General features: G+C 44.2%; 1 protein-coding gene across 1 annotated transcript in view; it reads left to right on the forward strand.

Annotated features, from left to right (window-relative positions):
• The window catches only part of FAT3 (FAT atypical cadherin 3), a 462,771-nt gene that overhangs the window by 331,751 nt on the left and 117,050 nt on the right, over window positions 1–13,970 (forward strand). The window contains exons 6-8 of the mRNA XM_083439019.1: window positions 1,307–1,517; window positions 1,961–2,270; window positions 2,597–2,602. Coding sequence (XP_083295145.1) covers window positions 1,307–1,517; window positions 1,961–2,270; window positions 2,597–2,602 — 527 coding nt within the window. The remainder of the gene's footprint in view (window positions 1–1,306; window positions 1,518–1,960; window positions 2,271–2,596; window positions 2,603–13,970) is intronic.

The raw sequence follows: 13,970 nt of genomic DNA on the forward strand, positions 1-13,970 counted from the left end.
AGCTTAAAAGTTATTTTTGCACAGGGTTTTATCAGCATGGAAATAATAATAATATATTTATATGCCACCCATCTGACTGGGTTACCCCAGCCACTCTGGGTGCCCTCCAACTAATGAAAACACATCAAACATTAAAAACATTAAACATTAAAAGCTTCCCTGAACAGGGCTGCCTTCAGCTTTTAAGCTCTCCGCCTTGCACACTGAGGTTGGATACTCTCTCAAGACCTCGCAGGAACTTGGATGGCACCACCAGATCTTGCAAGAGCACCCCGGAGCCTCGCTTGGGGGGCAAGGACGACTCGGTGCACAGCTGTAGAAAGGATGGTCATGCGGGGGCAGTTCCAAGAGGGTGGTTTAACTGTGCGTGTTTTTGCATATAGCAAGTAACCCCAGAACGTAACCCCCACTCAAAATGCAATCATGAGTTATAGTGCTCATTTCTGCGTTATTTGGCGCTCATTTCTGCGTTATTTGGGTCCAGAGAAAAATCTGTTTGCACCCCCTTTAACTCAGAAAATCACGGGAGTAAAGCAACAGTATTTGGGGCAATATATCTGCATATAGCTCTTTCCTGTTGTTGCTCTGCCCACTTTGCCTTTGGCCCCACCCACCACTCGCATATGGCCCCTTAAAGGCTGCGCAGAAGTGAATGTGGCCCTTGGGCTGAAAACAGGTTCTCTATCCCTGCTTTAACCAAAGGGTAGCTCAGTCGGTAGAGCACGAGACTCTTAATCTCAGGTTGTGAGTTCATGCCCCGCGTTGGGCAAAAGATTCCTGCATTGCAGGGGGTTGGACTAGATGACCCTTGTGGTCCCTTCCAAATATGTTTGTGTGTGTGTGTGTGTGTGTGTGTGCCACTCACCTTTTCCCTCCTAAAAAGTAAGGGGAAATGTGTGTGCATCTTATGGAGCGAATGCAGGCTGCACAGCTGTTCCAGAAGCCAGAACAGCAAGAGGGATTGCTGCTTTCGCTGCGCAGCGATCCCTCTTGCTGTTCTGGCTTCTGAGATTCAGAATATTTTTTTTTCTTGTTTTCCTCCTCCAAAAACTAGGTGCGTCTTGTGGTCTGGTGCGTCTTATACAGCGAAAAATACGGTATACATATTACCAACCACCAAAACACAAATCTTATGATTGAATTTGGCACTGGGCACAGGCAAATCATCTTTCAGCTGTGACTCGCATTCGGAAAACTGAAAGTTGTGGATTGTTTCAGAGAGAGAGAGAAATACACATAAATTCTATTCAGAAAGGAGTCTGCCAGATTGTTACCTGCCTTCTTTCCCTCTCTCCATGTGCAACAGATAAAAGCCGTTGACAATGGGCGGCCGCAGAAATCTTCGACCGCTCGCCTCCACATTGAGTGGATAAAGAAACCGTTGCCTTCCCCTATCCCACTGACATTCGACGAGCCCTTCTACAACTTCACCGTCATGGAAAGCGACCGAGTGACGGAGATCGTTGGCGTGGTCTCGGTGCAACCTGCCAACATCCCGCTGTGGTTTGACATTGTCGGTAAGCGTGGGCATGGTGCCAGTGGGCATCCTCCAAGCAGGAGGAAATAAGTGCGGTGTGGATTTTGATAAGGAGGAAACTAACAAGGGATTAGCTCCCCGGAATTAAGACTGCATTTGTGGTGCTGTACTTGAAAATGGCTAACTTAATATACTACTTTGTCATGCTTTGGTTATGATGCCTTAGCTAAGCTTTTATGGCTGGATTGTTCCTTTTTCTCTTCCATAATATGTGATTGACTTGCAATCCTAATGTTGTCTGTCATTTAAATTCTCTGGCCATAGTTTGCTAATCCCATTTCTAAATGTATTTTGATGGTAACTTAGATTGGCTGTCCCTCATTTCTCTCTCTCTCTTTTCTCTTCACGCTTTTATTTTTCCCTCTTGCATTCTGTTATCTCGGTTCTTTCTTTTTTTTCTGCTTCCGACTGCTGTGCTTCAAGGTGGCAAGCATGCTCGAGAGATGTTCTATATCCTACAGACAGCTTGTGGGCAGAACTGTTCAACAGAAGGTACCTTCAGTGCAAACACATTTGCTACAGTACACTTTCTAAACTGCCTTATTTATTTACCTTTTTGGGGGATGGTGTTGTGTTTAAAAGAAAAAAAACCCATGAAAGAGAGCAGTCTGAAGCCAACTGCACTTAAATCTTTACTAGCTACCTCGGAGACGACAAATGGAAATTGTGCAAGCCATTTGTTAGCCATTCCTATAGTCATTCTAACTACAGTATATCTTGACGATCATGAATAGTTTTGTTGCTCGCAATCACCCCAAGCTTTTAAATAATTTGGAATGACCTTGCAAATAACTCCATAGAAGTTACCAGCCTGCACATGTTTCTACCTGGAAATGTTTGTACAAGCCCACTTGACAGATTAGACTTTGGACTTATCCACCTTAACTTTTGCCCCTCGCTTTCTAGGCACAGTCACACCTTCCTGTTCTGTGTCTGAGCGTTTTTTATTATTATTTTGCTCCCCACTGCTTTCCCCAGGAAGACCTGCTCTTTAACGCTGAATCGGAACAAACAGCAATTTGGGTTTTCCGCAGATTGCCATTTGTTCTGATTCATCAGTAAAGAGTGAGTTTTCACAGGGAATGCTCCAGAGCAAACATAAACAATGGCAACACCCTGATACATACCAGGAAAGCCTGGACTTGTGCCTAGAAATTCTGAGCATGAACCCTACATCACACTGCCTTTGGAAAGTGCCCAGGAACTTCAGCTTGTTCAAAAATAGCTCCTGGGATGTGGCCTGGAATAAGCATTGTGGAAAATACTTTACCTATATTGCAACAATTTAAAGTGCCAGTTTCTTTTTCTTTTTTTACCTTTTATCCCCTAAATGGTCTGGGCCCCTTGACATCTTTAGGACTGCCTGCTCCCTATACAGTGGTACCTCGGGTTACATACGCTTCAGGTTACAGACTCCGCTAATCCAGATATAGTGCTTCAGGTTAAGAACTTTGCTTCAGGATGAGAACAGAAATTGTGCTCTGACGGTGCAGCAGCAGCAGGAGGCCCCATTACCTAAAGTGGTGCTGCAGGTTAAGAACAGTTTCAGGTTAAGAACAGACCTCCGGAATGAATTAAGTACTTAATCCGAGGTACCACTGTATATGTGTTGAGATTTCCTTTGGACAATTTGCTTCTTCTGCGAACAGGACTTCCTTCTTGATGGTTCCCAAACAGCTCAATTGCCTTCCTAGAAAGCTTTCCTTGCTCCATCCTTAATTGATTCTAGATAGATGTGGTCCTCTTTTGGAGGGCTTTTGGGTGGCCCAAATCATCTTCCTCTCCTGTTTTTTGCTGCCAGTGACTATAGTGTGCTTTAAATTACTTTTAGCATGTTTTATATGATATGTAGCTGCTCTCGTATACCTCATTAACCAACCACCCTGGAGACATTGGGTTGAAAGGCAGCTTAACACATAAATGCCAAAAAAAACCAACAACACAATTTGTCCACCTGTGCCTTTGTTAGTAATTTATATTACAGATTTGGACAGTCACAAAGAGAGGAGGTGGGGAGGAGGACTGAACCAGACCTTTTGTAAAAGTAGCTTGGTTTGGTTGCCTGGAGGCCATTGTTCCTTGCCTCAGGTGGCCAGGCAAGTAGCTGTTCATGAGGCTGTACTAAAAAACTTGAGTGTAACCACTGTTTTTTTAAAAAGTGTGGGTAAAGAGAAGAGGACAGATAGAGAAAGGGGGAAGGCGGGAGTCTGATTCTGTGCTAGATTGGCAGGTGTGTTACAAATGAAGGATGCTGTTTGCATATGAAGGGTTTGCATATTTCTAAATCCTGCTGACTGTAGCGGGACTCAACAAGCACTCCAGAGCGTTTGAGATTGCAGCTGATATTGCTAAATTGCCTCCTCATGGATGCATGCTGAATCAGAGACACGGCCAGGTGATTCTCCTATTTATAACTAGCGGGTGCAACATCAGCTGAGTTAGGGAAAGAAAGTCGGAGAGGAGAGAAACTGTTTCCCTGATTCCTGTGTAACCTTTATGCGTTGGGAGGCAGCCTTAGCTCAGGGGCGGAGTACATGCTTTGCATGCAGAAAATCCCAGATTCAGTCCTTGGCATCCTCAAAAATAATAATAAAAAGGCCCGCAGATTTAAAAAGCAGGTGATATAAGTTCTAAACCCGCTTAGAGGGTTGTTTTTTTTTTTAAGAAAATGCAAAACGGTACAGAAGTAATTTAGATAAATAAAGGCCTCTCTCTACATGAACATCTGGAGAAAGTTGCTGCCTCGGGCCACATCCTTCAGTACCTCTGCTTTGTGCCCTAAACATTTTTGCCTTTTGGGGGATGCATCTTTAAACTCTGAAAATGTCTCTTGCAAGTCTGGATGGAGGATGGATGCGTGATAGTGAATAGAAAAAAAACCTACTGTAGGAAAAATGTTCTCCACCTATAGACAAAATGGTCTGGGCCAGGCATCCCCAAACTCGGCCCTCCAGCTGTTTTGGGACTACAACTCCCATCATCCCTAGCTAACAGGACCAGTGGTCAGGGATGATGGGAATTGTAGTAGCAAAACAGCTGGAGTACCAAGTTTGGGGATGCCTGGTCTGGGCTATCTATTCCTGGATTGTGATTACTTTTGCTGGCCACCCAAACACCTGATGTCACCTGTGCCAGTTTCTCCTACAGGACAAACGTAAAAGCCCTGGCAGGATTAACAGAGAGGAAAGCGGCTGTCATGTAAATGCATCAACAGCAGCTCAGCACTCCTGGAATAACGAATCACCCTTTTATTATTTATTTAGCACTTTTAAATTCTACAGAGTGCTGCACAAAGGAGGGGATAGACGGGTTCCTGACAGGATGGTTTGTAATTTAATAGGCACTGTAGAAAAGGAGGAAGGCGTGGGCATCCAGAAGAGCAAAATGCACAGATTCTCAGTTGGCCTGATGACATCAAATGGGCCAGCAAGGTGCTGTCTCAGTCTGCAGAAGGCATGCAACTACAGGGCCTCTGAAATGTAGGTTTGTAGCGGTGCAGTAAAATGTGTGGGAGATCCCTGATGAGCACCTCAAGACAAATGGCTCACCATTTGGGCTAAAAGCAGATTGACTGAAAGAGGCCACGGTGGAGCAGCTTGGGCACATGATTGGCCCACCTGTGACTTAAACTAGGTGATTACATTTTCCACTAACAGCAATGGATGCTAGGATTCTATCCCGTATGCCACTGAAGAGTGTTAGAAAGCAGGCACAAAACAATAAAGGCAAAAATAGCATTCAGGTATTTGAAATACTGGCCTGTCAGTCTGAGCTTGCAGCATAGCTGGATCAGCAGTCTGCAAAATGCAACTAGAAGCTTGTTTCCAAATCCCAGGCCTGCCAGTTTCCCTCTGCTAGATTTACTAACATGCGTTGCTTTTCATCTTTGTGAACTGAATTTCAGAATCATATGTTGTTTATGGAAAGAATGCAAAAACTACTGTGGTCAAGTTTCTATAATAACTGAAACAGCAGTGGTAGAGTCCACAAGTGGAGAGCATTCCTCTTGTCCTTGTGTGTCCATTTGTAGTAAGTGTACAGTTATAGATGGGCAAGGACTCTCCTCTGACCACATGCTGGGTTTGGGGTCTCTCTCTGCTTCTGAGCACCTCCAAAGCTCAGTCTTAACTGTGGGGATGTCCTTTCGGGCTTATCCTTGCAATCCTTCAAGCTGCAGGGACTTCCAAAGCCTTTCTCCTCCAGAGTGCCTCCAAAACTCAGCATAAAGGTAAAGTAAAGGGACCCCTGACCACTAGGTCCAGTCGTGACCGACTCTGGGGTTGCGGCGCTCATCTCACTTTATTGGCCGAGGGAGCTGGCGTACAGTTTCCGGGTCATGTGGCCAGCATGACTAAGCCGCTTCTGGCGAACCAGAGCAGCGCACGGAAACACCGTTTACCTTCCCGCCAGAGCGGTACCTATTTATCTACTTGCACTTTGACGTGCTTTCAAACTGCTAGGTTGGCAGGAGCAGGGACCGAGCAATGGGAGCTGACGCCGTTGCAGGGATTCGAACCGCCGACCTTCTGATCAGCAAGCCCTAGGCTCTGTGGTTTAACCCACAGTGCCACCCGCGTCCCAAAAAACTCAGCATAGCTACATCCAAATTCCTTGAATTTTGGATGCTTCAATTGCCTGCTTTTGTTAGAATCCTCCATTGTTCATTCACATCACCCCCATCAGCATTGCCAGTGCACAGGCCCCTGCAGAACTCGTCTGAGGCCCAAGGCAGTAATCCCCGGTCATCTGGGAGGCAACAGGACATTCTTGCCATTACAGGGTAAGTCCAGGAGGCCCCCGGTGCGGCATCCTGGCCAGCTTAGCCCTCCAAGGCCTGGAGCAAGTGTACCTGACTACACACACACACACACACACACACACACACACACACACCGCTCTGCATAGGCCTGCAAGTACACCAATGTACTTTGATAACACACTCCACTTGTATCTGTAATTGCACCGAGGTTCTTTTCTTGCAGCGTTTTACTAAAGCACTGCATTGCGAAATTCCTATGGAAAGCAGACTACTGTGCAAGCTGGTGTATATAAAAATTACTTTTCTGTGGTGTTTTACCTAGATGCAGGATAGCATGGGCACACCACAGGAAAAGAGCTGGATTCTACCATGGTTGGTTTTCTGCTGTACTTTATTAAAGCACATTATCACGAGGAAGGAGATGCAGAGGAACTGACCACTGTGGCAGAACATGCATGGTTCTAGTTCCAGAATTAATTTTAGTAATTCTCGTAGTTAAAAAAGTATTCAGGGTGAGTGGAATATAGGGCAGAGCTCAGCCGCAATAAAGCAATGTATTTGAGGAAGGGTGTTCTCTGTGGCTTCTATCTGTGGGCTTCTGACAAAGCTCTTTTTTCCTTTCCCTAACCAGCAATAATTCTTCATTCACTGCTTTCAGAGCTTCTGCTTCATCCTGAAGAGAAGCTCTTGTGAGTTTTATAGTTCTTATTGTTCTAGTATTCTGATCTGAAGAGGGATTATTTTTGAGGTCTAGGCAGAGTTGCTTGCAGGCAAAGGAGATGAAGCAAATAAAATCTCAAAAGGAGAAGAAGGTGGAATCAATGAGTCCACACACACACACAAGCGCAAACGTTAATTTATTTTACCTTACACTAATTTAAATTCCAATTGCCTAGCATTAATGCTGAACTACAAAAGCAATTGATTAAACAAACAGATAAAAGAAGTCGATTGGCAGGCCTTATTTGCAGTTTCATTCTGGACCTGCCATCCCAATTTCAGGAAGCAGGGTGCCACAGGAACTTTTTTTTCCTTTCTTTTTGACAGGATGGCTAATCTTTATTGCAGATCTGCATCCTGAAATGAAATTAACCTCCCAGCAAAAACTCTTCAATGAGGCCATCATTGCTTCTGCTGCACGTAACATTCCAGTGGAGCAGTGGTTCCCAATTTCTTTTCCCACGGACCACTTGAAAATTGCTGAGGGTTCTGGCAGACCACTTGATGATTTTTCTGCCCATTGTAGCAGTTACAATGTTCTGTGCTGGATGCTGTATCATTCTTAATGGCATTTAAAACTCTTCTTTTATTTCTTATATGGCATTTTGTATTATTACAATTCAATTTCCACTGAATTCAGGTTGCACGTGTTCTTTATGGGCGCACCACAGTCCGCCTTAACGAAACTCAGTGGTCCACAGTTTGGGGACCACTGCAGAACAAGTAATCCCCTACAAATAATGATGCAAAAAGATTTCATTTACTTCACATTTTTATGCAACCTAATTTTATACCAGCCTAATCCACACCTCCCAGAAATTGCTGTCATAGACGGGTTCTTGCAAAGGAATGGTGGGAGGAACCACCTGGAGGTAGCCATAATAATAATATTTGTGGCTGGCACATGCCAAAAGCTGAATATTGCTCATAGCAGGTACCACAGCACTGTCTTGGTGTACACTGGGATCTGGAGTGGGCAATATTTCTAGCTGCTGTTTCCTTCATTAGCAGAGGAAACTAACCCATAAGCAGGGATGTAAGGAAGAAGTCTTAAAGAAAGATATTTGCATGCACCTGCATTTTAGGCATCCTATTTTAAATAACACAGTTTGAAATTTTGCAAGATAATTATATTAAGGCCTATGTTAAAACATGCAAACAGATATTGTTGACTGTACATACAATATGTTGAAACGAGCAAAAGGAAACCAAGCAACAAGAACATAATTAATCATTGGACTTGACCCAAAATATATTTGATGTATCAGTAATTGGTTATGCAAAATGTAGGGATTTTACCAGCGGAGGGGAGGAAGCTCAACATACTAACTCCAGAATTTAAACAAATATTGGATTTAGTTGAAACTAATCTATATTTTGTGAGCAAAAGAAGGGGCATTTTAAAGGCATCAGCTGTCGTTATCGTCCCCCTTTGAATTCTTCCTAGGTTTTATAGGCAAAGTTGTCTTAAGAAGTGTGCTCTGATAACGTTGTGATTTTCTGATTGCTCATTAAGATGGTTGCAAAGCAACTTAAATGAAAAATTGGAATTCCCCCTCCCCCCCCTTTTCACGGTTATCAGCATAAAACATTCATTTAAATAAATAAATAAAAAGCTCTGGCAGTCCCAAGGCTACCCTTTTTTCATCAGAAATTTCTTCATGAAATCTGCAGATCTTGTCTTCAAAAAGATCCCTTCCACAATAACTGATTAATAGAGGTCCTTTTCCTTTGCATTTTTTATTATTTATTTTTGAAGGTTGGCTTCAAACAAATAATTAAAAGCATATAATCCAATAGAAATGTTTTAATACCTTGGTGTCTGCAGAACTTTAATTAAATGTCAGGAACAATTACGTTGTCGCTTGCAGTTAACTGCTGCTAAGTGTGTACATAACAGCCGAGATAAGTCATTGAGACACGCGTAGAAGGACGTGGGGAATTGATGGGGTTTGGGCATGAAATCAAGTTAGCACCAGGTTCACGGTGCCATATCTTGCAGTGGGCTGAGGAGGACCCATGGGAACAGCTGAAGTGGGTACCATGCATCAGGCAGGATGGAAAGCTTAGTGGTAGAACCTCTGCTTTGTGTATTTAATAAGGACTAGACTGGATGTGGGGTACCTCAGACTCAGAGGTACATGGGACTGTGTCCCTCAAGACTATCCCCAGGCCACAGCACTCCCCAGCGCAGCTTCACCCCCTCCTTCAGTATTTTACCAGATGGGACATCATGTTGTTTTTTAACTCTTTCAGTGTGGGATAGAGGGGAGAGATGGAGGAGAGAGAGGTGCAGTCAATGCCAGATTTACATAGCTGTCAACTTTTCCCTTTTCTTGTGAGGGATCCTATTCGGAATAAGGGAATTTCCCTTTAAAAAAGGGAAACATTGACAGCTATGGATTTACGTATAAGCTAAACAAGCTATAGCTTAGGGCCCCACTTCCTTAAAAGGTAAGGGGACCCCTGACCATTAGGTGCAGTCATGGCCGACTCTGGGGTTGCGGCGCTCATCTCGCTTTATTGGCCGAGGGAGCCGGCGTACAGCTTCCGGGTCATGTGGCCAGCATGACTAAGCCGCTTCTGGCAAACCAGAGCAGCGCACGGAAATGCCGTTTACCTTCCCGCCGGAGCGGTACCTATTTATCTACTTGCACTTTGACGTGTTTTCAAACTGCTAGGTTGGCAGGAGCAGGGACCCAACAACGGGAGCTCACCCCGTCGTGGGGATTCGAACCGCCGACCTTATGATCGGCAAGTCCTCGGCTCTGTGGTTTAACCCACAGTGTCACCCACTTCCTTGGGGGCCCCACAAAAAATTAAAGGGAAAAAACCTGGATGTACATTTCCAAAATATAACATAAAAAACAAATAAAATAAAACCTACATACAGCAACAGTGTTTTCTGCTGTGTAGGCTCCTATGATGTAAGTAATGGGCCCTGCCTGCTAGCCTGCTCCCTAAAATATCACTGGTTTGCTCCTTTCTATATATAGGGTGCCTACATTCTGCATGGACTGGTTGCATGGCAACATGTGCAAATGGCTTTAGATACCTATTAGGTCCATAAATTACCATATATCATATATTCAACACACACAAAACAGCGGCAATTTGTTGTTGACAAAGGGCAGCTGGACATCTAAAGGGCCCCATTACCTTCAGTAGCTTAGGGCCTCATCAAACCTAAATCTGGCCCTGTGTGCAGTGGTAAATGACACAGATGGCGGCCATTTTGTCAAATTGATGCGCAATCACCGACACACAGAACCCTTTGGACCCAGAAGAAGAGGGCAGAACAGGGTAATGGGGCAAGCCATGCTCCTCCAATTTGCATGGGGGCCAGAAACTGAACTCCTCCATGTAATAGTTGTTGCATGTGTTCATTGCTCTGCGTACTTTTTGCTTCTGGCCCTGACCGGTGCTAGTATGTGGACCTCAAAAGGTTGCCCAGGACAGAATGTGGCCCCAAGGATGAAAATGGTCCTCCTCCCTCAGACCTAGACTCAGATCCAAGTGTATCTCAATTTGAAGTAACTCTGGTCTGAGCCATACATGCAGCAAAATGAGGTGGAAGACCTCTGAGGTGTAGGGTGGATAGTTTAGTCTGCAGGTTTTTGAACGCGCCTCCCCCCCATATCATTAAATCTCCCGGTGTTTGGTAAAGCACCTGTTCAGAAATGGTCTCTGCCATCTGTTGCGGTGACAGACCAAAATTTCTGTTACCTCAGAATACTATCTTATTCTGCTTTGTGCGGAAGCCGGAAACGAAAGGAGCAATCTGAAAATAACTAGTGTGGAAGACAGTTTTGATTTATCTTTAAAGTAACTGCATAAGAGTCACCTCTGAGGAAAAGTTCCAGTACTAAAAAAAAACATGTTGGACGTTAAATTGTCTGTTGTGCAGCTTCAAAGTCTCTTTCCTGTGGCCTAGATTATAAGTCCTAAGGCAGCTCCTGCTGTGCAAAAGGAGTTTTTTTTTCCAGTTGTTCATCTTCTTGGGGATTTTTAACAGGTTTCTGCTGCTGGATCTCAAGCTAATGAAAATGGCGGAGCCCACTTTCTCTTTTGTTCTTGGTTCCGTTAGAGTTTATTTTTTTTATTTATATACTACTTGCTTGTAAACTTCCAAGTGGTATACAGAAAGAATAAAACAATACAATTCTCAGTTTTGTTTTGTTTTTTTAAAAACAAACCAGTTTAAAACAAGTATTTAAAACATTCAAAAATAATTTAAACCAACAGTAAGCCAAAAACCAGATTAAAACACATGCCCACAAGTCTACTACATTCCTGCCACTTGTTAAAATGGCGGCTCTCCCAGTTTGACTGGGCCCCTTTTGATCACTATGGGTCCAGATTTGATGCCTGCTAGATGGAATCCAGCTGAACCTTAAGATAAACTGAAATTATTACTAGTTGTGTGTATGTGCAGTTGGTATAGTATTTAGTTATTTAAAGTCTGTGTTTGTCCACTAAATTTGATGGCAGTCCTGCCAGGCCAATAACACTGGTTCTGCCATCCCAGGGCGAGATGAAGGCAATAAGGTCTTTTGAACCCCCTTCATCCCAGGTGAAACTGAAATGGATTCCTGCTCATTTCCATTGACCTGAATCTGCACAGAGCAGAGACGGCTGAAGGAGGAACAGTGAGATAGGCTCTGTTAAAAGTGGATTTTAAAACCCTTTTCGTGCCTGAGGTGCATTTTATAATAAGAGTGCATGTCTTACAAAAGCGTCACGGGTCTTCACAATAGGGGTCAGAGAGTTAAAAAGCTATTGTATCCGCCGGTGCAGGAAAAAGCAACTGCACTGCATTATTATTATTTTTTTTTTGGGGGGGGGAGGATAATAACACCTGATGGGAAACCCCTAGGGTTTTAGTTGTGTCCTGAGGCTGTCAGGAGCTTAACTCATAATTTAAGGCATTATTTTGATTCCCTGGTTTGTTGCAACTCAGGTGATCGGCACATCAGAAATGAGTACGGCCTTATTTTATTGGAGTGGGGGGGGGTATCATTGGGTTAAACATGCAGTTACCCCCTCAGTGTTATTAATTCCGGCGAACAATCAGCATAAATTGCAATGTCGAAATAAAAGAGAAACCCTTTCATTCTCTGCCCTCCCTCACCCAGGAAGGTTTAAAAAGCGATAAAGTTGGGTCCGTCCCCCCGCCAGTGCACAAATGTTCAATAGAATTGCTGGAGGGTGGTGATATTAATCAATGGGTTAAAATTTCCCCCGCTGTGCGTGCTCATTCTGAAAGCCACTGAGCTACCTCCGAAGTGGTGTGAGCACCCTCGTTTCCCAGTGCTCAGCATGCGATTTGACGCAGCACGGCCATTTGAAGGATGAGGCCAGTATGATCCATTAATCTGTTTTGCTTTTTCAGTTAAAACGGGGGGTGGGGGGAGCTTTGGCCAGCTCTCTCTCACATCCCCCCCCCCAATCCTACCATCTCCAGGAAACATACAGTTGCAATGGATTTATTTCATTGGGAGGTTCAGGGGACAAGAAACCAACTGCGGTTCCTTTTGATTAGTTGCGTTTCTGAACATAATGACCCGTTTTGTTAGTCCCGGGTTATTGATGGCTCTCTCTCGTACCATGTGGGGTGGGGGCTTTCCCCCATTCACGTCAAATCTGTACTTTTAATAAAAAGTAATGTGAGGAGGGGAGGAGTCACCGAAATATGCCCCCCCCTTTTCCCAGTTTAATTTAGCTGAGGTTCAACGCGTAACTTGAGTCAGCAGGCGTCTTGTGTTAAAACGTGAAAGAAATCCAGATTCTTATTAATTTAAATGGGAAATATTTTTTAATAATAATAAATAATTTGCTGCCGATTGTGGGTTAAGTGCCTTCTCGGGAGGCTTACGATTTGAACCCTACAGCCCGGTATTTATGACTAGCGAAAGACTTGCCATTGTGATGGGTGAGAGAGTGGGGGGGGGGGGTTCATTAAAGCTGAGCTGAAAATTCTCAAAAGGCTCCCCCCCCCATTAAAAAATTCCCTTTTGCTCAACACCCCTTTCCGTCACTGGTTCCAAGATACTGCAGGATGCAGAACAGAAGTCAGGCTTCAAACAACAGGGTTGCTGTAGCTTCTGCTGCCTCTGCTTGTAGTATAAGCCCCACTCCCCTTAAAAAAAGTAACCTAGGGAAGAAACAAAGCAGAGACCCCGCCATAGCCATTGTTTCTCCTAGCCTGTGATAGCTATGAATTTGTGTAATCCTCTTTTTAAAGCCAACTAGGTTGGTGGCCATCACTGCTTCCTCTGTTAGCAAGCTCCAGATATGCTTGAGTGTTTGAAACGGTCCCCCCGGTTCCCGTTCCCACAAATATTTATGCATCTGTTTGCCAATTTATAAACGGTTGTACAGCCAAAAGCTACCAAAAGGTGGCAACATGAGGACGGGCCTTCTCTGCGGTGGCTCCCTGTTTGTGAAACGCTCCCCCTAGGGAGGTTTGCCTAGTGCCTTCATTATACATCTTTAGGCGCCAGGTAAAAACCTTCCTCTTCAATCAGGCCTTTGGCTGATTGACGTCCAATGCCCTTTAAATGTGTTGTGAGAGAGGGGATTATTGTTTCGTTTTGGTTCTTGTTGTTATTATGCTTGTTGTGTTTTTTATATTGTAATTCTATGTTGTGAACCGCCCTGAGATCTATGGGTGAAGGGTGGTATGCAAATTTAATAAATAGAAACAACAACAGAAATACATAGTGTAGTGTTTTATGTTTTCCTCACCGGGGGGACGAGTGTTTGAAGGCCATGCACTTACTTGGAAGAAAGTAAAGTGTTGCACTCAAGGGTACCCCATCAGTGTGGGGGCTAAACCCGCTTTGCACTCCTAGTGACCCCATCCTATCTGCATGGACCCTCCCTTAATTTGCTGTGACCTGATTATGTTGGTCATGCTAGAATGTGACAGGATGTTGGGAACCAGCTCTTATA

Source organism: Podarcis tiliguerta (assembly GCF_965153285.1).
Source record: "Podarcis tiliguerta genome assembly, chromosome: 4".
NCBI classification, from domain to species: Eukaryota; Metazoa; Chordata; class Lepidosauria; order Squamata; family Lacertidae; genus Podarcis; species Podarcis tiliguerta.